This window comes from Vidua chalybeata, chromosome 6 (assembly GCF_026979565.1).
Source record: "Vidua chalybeata isolate OUT-0048 chromosome 6, bVidCha1 merged haplotype, whole genome shotgun sequence".
Taxonomy (NCBI): domain Eukaryota; kingdom Metazoa; phylum Chordata; class Aves; order Passeriformes; family Viduidae; genus Vidua; species Vidua chalybeata.
The window spans coordinates 52,391,766-52,400,937 of NC_071535.1; the positions used below are offsets into that span (position 1 = coordinate 52,391,766).

Here is a 9,172-nt window from a genome sequence, read left to right on the forward strand (position 1 = left end):
TAATAGCTGCAGGAACTGCACTTTCTCCGGGAGAAATGCAACCTGTCACAGGTCATGTCCTGGCCACAACAGTAGTGCCTCGACTAGGCAAGTAAAAGCCCAGGACAGACCTAACCACAGGACTTCTTACTCAACTGTTGGTGCACTTTGAAGAATGGTTTCAGCTTTGAAGAACGTTTTGTTTTCAGCTTCCAGCACTCTCCTAGATGGAGAAGAAGCACACTCTGGAGGATACTGGAGTCTGGTCACCAAAACAGTATTATGGGGAAATATGCCTTGCTAGGGAGAGAAGGGATTTTAGCCATACAGGTGTGGCTGGACCGTGCCACTCACTTCCGAAAGCCAATGCAAAAATCCTTGGCTTTTATAATAACTAGCACAGTCACAGCCATGGATGCTCCAGCCCCTTTAACTGTACCTAACCTGCAATTTCCCTGGAAGATGACAATCCTTTTACTTCAGCACCCTCAGTAAGTCCAAGTCTGCTGGGAGATGGCAAAGAAAAAAACTTGGCTGATGATGCTGCACTTGAGGTACAGCTGGGCATGGTGCAGCTGGTGTGCAGATGCTGCTGTCTGGCACAGTTCAGAGCAACTCTGCATCAGAAAACAGAGCAAGAGAAGGCTTTTAAGCCTTCCTTTCTTCCAACTTCTATAACCCTGATTCATCTGCACCAAGTACAGCTCTTGACAGATTGTTTATACCACTAAAAACATTTACATATGTAAATGGTGCTTCCAAAATCAGGTGGCAGATGAAGAGACATTTTTAGGGATCAAAATTTGTTTTGCTACCAAAACTAGAAAATCATCTGCATTTGCACATTTAAGACCTGTGATAGAGCAAAGGAAAAGCCACAGACAGGAATCTCATGCGGGTGTTGATAAGCTGCATTGTTTTGCAGCAGTAAGACAGTATTACTATTGATTCTGCTACTTCAGTATTGTTTCCAAAATTCTGCTTTCAATCATTTCCACAATTTTCTTAGACACAATAACAGCAGCCTTTTCAGCCAACAAAACCAAGCAAGGAGCTTTCAGACCATGGGCACTGCTCGACATATGTCTGACACACTGGCATATTAGTTTATACACATGCCTATCCCTAGAGCAAAGTTTTGATGGTCCAGGTAAAATGAAAACAAACAAATAAACCAAGAAAAATCCTAACAAATCCTGAAACTTACACTGCAGTTGTTATGAAGTAGCTACTTTGTACTATGAAGAAAATTCCCAACATTCATCTTTAACATGCTATGAAAGAAAATGTTTTTCCTAGATGTCTTGAAGTTACCATCTTAATAAACCCCCTGACATTATTCGATGACCGGGCCTGGCCAACAGGAAAGAGAAATGAGTCACCTCCTCCAAGTGAGCATCATAATGAATTGCAAGTGCTTCCATATATAAGGAAAGCAGCTTGACAATGACTTATCAACTAAACTTATGCACATACTGATCACATCCTCCAGAGCTGGATGGAGTTGCCACTGGGAACTGGAAACCCACTGAGCTGACTTGTAAGAAAGCAAGATAAGGTTACTACTCCAGCTGGTATTGTCTGAAGAGTAGTAACTGTGCTGCTGAGCCAAAGGTTCAATCCTAAGATGATGTCTGAAGTGGTGATGCATGCACTCACAGAGATGCTTCTAAAAATTCAAAACTATTTAACAATGAGAACATTCTCAGTGAATCCAAGAAAATCTATTGCAAATATTTTTAAAGAATCTTATTAGTCCCTTAAAAAGAAGAAGATGGTATTCAAGTATAGGCTGCTTCACTGACATATTAATTTTCTTCATGTGTTTTATTATTAAACAAGTACTTCCAGAGAAAAGGTATTTATCAACACATCAGAAGTAAAAGAATTTTACATAGGCATCAATACTTGGAAATCTGGTCCTAACAGTAAGAAAATCGCATTTAGCATTTGGAAAAAACACATAGTTCTAGTCCTAATCTCTAGTATAGTAACTGGGTATTTTAAATCAAAATGGGATGTTTACCTTCAGCTGCCTCCCTTTTAAAGAACCACAAAACCACCTCCCCTTTTGATTAAAAGCCACTGGGATAGCAAAAAAGGGAATACATTCAATAAAAAGAGAAGTTGTGCAAATCTGTTTTTAGCAAAAAAACCCACAAACATAGTGTTGTAACAGAGAACTTGAATGGCATTTGAATGCAGTTCAGGTAATAACCATCACTATATTTTATCTACCAGCACAGGCAAGACTCAAAGCCTGCTGTGAGCATTCAGACCTCCCAGGTATCATTGTTCTGCAGAATGACACACATAAACTGATTAACAGGTTCAAATGCAGTTAAAAAAGAAAGCCCAGACTAGGAATAGATGGACCAAGTCAGGTATTTTTAAACTGCACAGCATTTACATGCATGCAAGTATGAGGGACTAGAATGCCAAATAAATCTCAGCAGAACAGGATGGTAGGAACACCAGACTGCAGGAGCTCTGGCAAATCGTGAAGCACTAGGGCTGTGCTTGTTTGCCTTTAAGAGTATTTATATATTCGGGGCCGGATTTCATCAGCACTATCTGACTGCAGAGGCAAGCAAACAGCTCCAGCAATGGCCTTGCACATACGTGAAAGTGCCAGGTGCTCTTGCCTCTCCTTCAAGGTACAATGAAGAAAGAGGAACTGCGGGAATGTTTTTCATCACAGCCCAATGGAACCACCAGCACTTCAAGAAGTGTTAGGCACAAACTTGCTTTCCTAGTGTGTCCAGAGACACAATGAACACCTCACAGCATCATTCATTAATGCATTTCTCCAACTTCCACTGCAATCTCTGATGTAAACCCTTAGGCAACAGAGTCTCCAATTTCTTCCCACGTTTGCAATACACAAGCATCCAAAACGAGTGGAGGGCCCAATGAACTATTCATTCTGTGCACACACATTACATTCCTACCCTTGTATGAGAGATCTTCTATAGATGTTGTAAATGAAAAGGGATACATAAACTAGGAAACTAATGATGCAAATACAGCAATATCTTTTTTTTTAAATCACCTCAAGTTTACTGTCCTCTGGTGGTATTCCTCAGTTTCATGTTATCCAGACATTTAATTTCAAACCGCCAATTTAAATGGCAAATTTTTGCTCCTTCTGGTTCATTATGCTCTACCTCACTCAGTACTTTTCTGGTTATGCTTCCAATGAAATGCATCATTATAAATTTTGCTACTGTATTCACCAAGTATTTAATTTTCTCACATTACACAACATAAAAATATACCAGTAGAGGAAGATGTTTTATAAACAAATGCAAGACTTGTAAGACTTATAAGAATTGGCATTTTTGTCCAAATTACTTTAAAAATGATGGAACATCTTTGGAATTCCTATACTGATCCCAAAGAGAAACTGCTCCTATCAATCAAGAAAATGATCAGGGCAATGGGCCCTGGCTTCCATTGCCTAAACTTTTTTTATGTAAGCACCAGTCAATTAACAGAATTGAAGTAGGCAAAGTGGTTTGAAGAACCAAGTGGCCTGAAATCCACATCTGCATGCCATTACTTGTTGGCACGGTGTATTTCTAGCACACTATAAATTGTGCAAACATAGACTTTCTGATTTCCTACCCAACAGTTAAGACAACTCCTTTGAATAACAAACCACAGGGCCCTTTCTAATTTAGGGCTAGTACAGCAAATGAAAGGACAACCATCTGCATCATGAGTCCTACCCACATGGTTTGCTGGGGTTCTGCTATCTTGCCAAAGGCCTCAAATTTCATATTTACCCTTTTGAGCCTAGTAAAGAAGTTGAGAATGCCTTGGGATTTCCAGTTAGAAGATTGCCCTTCATGCAAAGATATACTCACTTCCTAAAAAAATGTGTTTGGAACTTCACCATATCTACTGGTCCTCACTGAGAGCCACTGGTGAACAAAGGCATGAACACCACAGTTTTAACAGCTCTAGGTTTCAATAAAAAACATATATCTATATAGTAAAATTCAAGTAAACAAATCCCAATAGACTCACCTCCTCCCCCACACAGTGTTTAATCTAACACAAAATGTTATAGTTGTTACAACAAAATACACAATGCTACACAATGTGTATCTACACACAAATTTTCATCTATAAATAATTTATGACATGTTATTCAGCTTTAGCACACAGCAAATAACAGTAAATCCTTCCATAACTATTGTTATAACTGCAAGAACTCTCCCTAGCAATACAACACAAGAACCTTCCTTCCCCTTTCTGCATTTATACACATATGCACACAGAAAGCTATCACCAAATATAATAAAATTACTGCTAGATAAAAAAATACAACCTGGTAATTACACCTGCTCTTTGCTTCAATCCCCAGATCACAATAAAAACTAGTGCAAAAGTTCACTGCATTATTACCTCGCCTCTTAACATCTAATCACACTTTCACATTACCTATACCTTCCTGATGACATGTTTAGGTTAGGTGACTATTTGTCTCCTCCATGTGCATATGCAACTCATTGGTTTAAAGATATAAAATATGAAGACATGGTATTTGGTTTCTTGGTGGTTTTGTTTGTTCGCTTGTTTGGGGGTTTTTTACAAATTATATGCCAACAGTTCACAAGCACGATTTTTGAAGGATATTTTCTTCAATGCCTTTTATCTTATCCTAGTATCTTATCCTTGTATCACAGTAATTATTAAGTCTTTGTACATAAAGGTTAAAGTGTATTTCCATTTGATAATACAGTTATCAGTTTATTTCTGTAGGGAACACCTCAGAACAGCACAGCACACCAGACAATGCCTCAGCAGCAAACTGACAGAGAGGGAATCACTGAGAGAACATCACTCTGCCTTTCACCAGGAGATGCTAGTGGCTTTCTTGGTGTTTATTTGGCATTCACAATCCGGAATCTCTGCCCCCCGCTGAACCAAACCATTCCTCCAGGAACTATTGTGAGGGAGAGACAGCTGCAGAGCATTTTCTTTCATATTCTGAGTGAGAAGGTGAAATTGTTACAAAGAGACTAAAATGCTTTCACCTGTGATGGCAGGACCATCACTCAGTTCAGCACCTGAGGGATCTTAGAGGTCTTTTTCAACCTTAACGATTCTATGAATCCAGCTGTATTTCCCAGCTTCCCAAAATGTGGCCTGAATATCCCACATAATTGCTACTGAATTTAAATGGCATTTAAATCCTTCCTTTGCTATTCACTGAACTGCAGACAGTGAGTTTAATCTCATATGCAGGGTGCTCACCTAAAATGAAAATGCTGTCCAAGAGCAATTTTTTTTTTAAACTAACACAATCTTTGGAGAAAAATCCATATTTAACAGCTGCAGTGGAATGGGCTTGACATTTTCCTTTTTGCATTAAAAGCACCACAGCTATACAGTGATATGATACAAGTTGTTGAGATGAGTTCCCAAAAGCAGGTTTTCCTACTACAAACAGGGGTTTTCTGTTATAAAGAGGTTTAGCTTCCAATAAACAACCTGTATTTACACTGCGCCCCTGCAGTGACGCATGGCAGCCAGTAAAGAAATTCCACTCAGAAACCAGACATTGGTTGGGCTGAGAGAATATTTTCTCCCCTGCCTTCTATAATATTATGAACTATGTCTAAATTTCCTGGAGCTTTTATTTCCTTACCTAGGAATAAACTACCAAACAGCTTTCCTCTTAACAAACCCTTTGGTTTAAGCCTGTGGGAACACGATATCCCATTCAACGTTTCCACAAATAGATCAGAAATTACTACATGCACTGTGACAGTAATTAGAGACAGATCTGGTTTTGAACGGAGGCCTGTATTTTATGTTACTGGTATGAATTCTGATCAAATAAGTTCAGTATCATTTTATTAAATAACAGCAGGATTTGGCCCTGAATGCAAGATGCCAACACACTGGCACAAGCACTGTTGTGGCACAAGCACCACTGGCTTTCACCAATGTTTTTCCACCTTTTGCAGAGGGAAACAAGCAAGATGACAACCAACCTAAGTAAGCATTTCAATTAAGATCACTTAGAGCGTTTTGAGCACAAACCAGGCTCCTGGAAGTTCTGGAAGAGGAGCCATGCATATACAGGCAGCATACTTCAAAGCATGGCATGGAGCCAGCAGCAAACTTCCAGAAAACTGGAAGACTTGGGATATAGCCCACAACACAGCTACTGCAGCCTTAACGTGCTGGGGAAAAAAAAAGCAACTGAAAGTGAACATAGACATAAATAATCCTAGCAATATATTACAGTCTTCTTCCTCTAATACTTACATTCCAATTGTGCACGTTCAGTTTTCTTAGACTTTCATATTTTGGGTAAATGACACACACCTTCCAACAGGAAGCAAAATCACACACACAAAATTGGAAGTTTTTACCTCACACAGATGTAATTCAGCAGGAAGCCAGGACGCTTCCTTCAAGGTAAAAGTTTTGGCATACAAGCTCTAAACAGGCAAGTTAAACTTTCTGTTGCTGGTAGAGTTTTGCACCCCATAATCTGTTCCCCAAAATTCAAGTTTAATGAAAACCAGTAGTAAACCAGAAGTAAATACACACATACTATCCAAATACAAACATGTCTTTAAAGAAAACAAGTAACAGATGTTTTCTCTCCTGCCTTGTTCCTATTGACTTACACAGGCCCTTCCTGTACACATCAGACACCCAGAGCCTTAAGAGGCTTTTCCTAAAAGGCACAAAGCATATGTTTAGATGTAGAAGTCCTACTGGCAGTATATGTATACCGTTAGTTTTTCTAGACAATAATTTAAGGAATTTTCTGGGGGCTTTTTAACCTTGAGAGACTTTTGGGCAACAAATTAACATAACTTTTAAAAAGCCTACTCACTTCACCCCATATTCAATTTGTTTCTCTTTAAGAAAAGTGGTTAATTAACAAAATTGAACTGAATTAGGATATGATTTTGTATGGAGAGTTATGTGCTACTATATGCCAAATCCTTCTTAACCATCCTTGAACACTGAAACCCCTCAAATCTCCTTATATTCACTATTTAAGACTATAACAAACCCCACAAAGCTCATGGGAAAACTGAATAATGTGGAATGAAGTTTACAAATCTGACTTCATAGAATCATTCCCTAAATAGGAATATTTTGTGTGTTCTGTAAATATTTTTTAGTCTCAAGCTACTTCAGAAGAATAACCCATGGAGAGAGCAGCTCAGTCCTAGCACTTTTCATCACTCCCAGGCAGTGGGATGGGCAATGACTCAGGCCTCTCACATCCCCTTTGGAACAGAAGCGCTGGCCAAGAGGCTGTAATATCCATCTGCTCGGGTTCCTAAGGAGCCTGCCAGCTCCATCAGGCCTTTCCAGAGAGGGCAAACCTTCGTCTGACACTTGCTGTGAACGCCTGCCTCCCCACAGATGGACACTCCTCCTTGCTGCCACTACAAAGAGCTTCTTTTGGATAATTTCACAGTCAATATTGCCATCATACCTCTCTGAAACAAGACTGACAAATATTTTGAAAATCATGATTTTCTACTAGTGCTCGAGGTGTTTAAAATGGCACTATATATGTTTTTCTAAAAGAGACAGTGCAGTCAAGGAGTGTAAAGGAGAACAGATAACCCAAGAAGCCAACACTTGGGACTTAGTGGTTCTTTCCTGCTTTAAGATTTCCACTTTTAGGACTGATGACAAAGCATTATTCCCAAAAAAATAAATTTTTCTAGAGCAGCATTTTCCTTTTTAAAAAAAAAAACCGTATACAGTCTCATTCTGAAAATATCAACATGCTCTCTTACTTCTGACTGTTGATTCACGTTGCCAGGTAAGGTGCCGATAAACACACACTTGCGTCATGTTATTTCACAAAATCCTAATAGGACCACATTTATTATAAGTAATGACATACCACACTGACATGAACTGGAAACTGTACCATGGCTACAGCTAAAAAGCAAGGCCTCGACACAAACCCGCTGGCTGCACATCCCCTGCCGCAGGGTCCATCCGAAGCTGACGGGTGCCAGCGCATCTGGGATGGGGCGAGGGGGAAGAAGGCTGCTCGCACCTTCCGAAGTGAGGTGACCCGGGCTGCTCGGAGCCTCCTTGTAAGGGCAACCTCAGCTCCTGGGAGCCAGCGCCCCATCCCAGCTGGTGCTCCGAGGGAGGCTGAAAGTTTGCTGTCCGGCAGAGGGACCTTTGTATCTGCTCTGTCTCTTCAGATAAAAATCAAGCGGATTCTCTAGTTTTTGTTCTTGGCAGGGTGCTGATACGAGAACCTTCATTTTCTAGGTTCATTTGCGGATTACGAAGATCGAATCATAGCTCGATCACGCCCATGGAAAAGTGGTTTTGTTCTTCTCCAGTGAAAGCCGAAGGATTAAAGACTCGATGCGGGAGAGGTCAGGATTCACCCGAGATCAGCCCCATCTCACAGACGCCGGCCTACAGACCCTGGGGAGGAACCAGAGCCCCCCAGACCCCTCACACTACGCTCACCTCCGCTCCTCGTCCCCCGGGGGACGAGGGCGGAACAGAACCACGATCCCCCCCCCTCCCCTCCCCGCGCTCTCCTACCGTCCGCCGACAGAGCCATCTCGATGAGGGTCTCATTTGCTTTTTTCCCCAAGCGGTTCATGGTGGCCGCCTTTCCGCTGCCGCTGCCGGGGAGCGGCCGAGGAGCGGAGCGGTGACTCAGGGCGGCGCGGCCGCCCCATGCATGCGCACTGCCCGCGGGGGCGGAGCGGCTCCGCGCCGGGCGGGGAGCGGCGGGAGCCGCCGCCGGGCGGGCGCGGCGCTCGGGGCCCGAGCGGGGCCGTGCCTCCGGGCGGAAGGGCGGCGGCGTGAGGGCTGTCCTGGCCTGAACGGTACAACCCCAAAAATTAGGCAGTGTGCCTGAGAGCAAGGTCCGTGATGTGTGTGATATGGGTTCAGCTGTCCCGCCTGTGTCCCCTTCCAAGCTGCTTGTGCACCCCCAGGAGCAGAAGGCGCCTGGACGCAGCGCAAGCGTTTCTTGCTCAGCGGTGTCTAAAACAGCCCTCTGTTATCAACACTGCTCTTATCACAAACCCAAAACTTAGACCCGTAAAAGCTGCTATGAAGAAATTTAACTCTTAACTCATGAAGCTCCGTTCACAGCTGCTCTCCCTGATCCTGGAGCTGCTTTTTGCCATGTCTAGCAGCCCTAGCTTCTTATTCCTTC

General features: G+C 42.1%; 1 protein-coding gene across 10 annotated transcripts in view; it reads right to left on the reverse strand.

Moving 5' to 3' along the window:
* ANO5 (anoctamin 5) overlaps positions 1–8,763 on the reverse strand; it is a 58,694-nt gene extending 49,931 nt beyond the window's left edge. For 4 of the 10 annotated variants that reach the window (XM_053944379.1, XM_053944378.1, XM_053944374.1 and 1 more), the window contains exon 1: positions 8,548–8,762. In XM_053944379.1, coding sequence (XP_053800354.1) covers positions 8,548–8,583 — 36 coding nt within the window. In that variant the 5' untranslated portion in view covers positions 8,584–8,762. Of the gene's footprint in view, positions 1–423; positions 580–8,547 lie in introns of those variants that run through there. The other 6 variants (XM_053944380.1, XM_053944375.1, XM_053944372.1 and 3 more) reach the window with 4 other exon arrangements.
* Between the last annotated feature and the right edge of the window lie 409 nt (positions 8,764–9,172).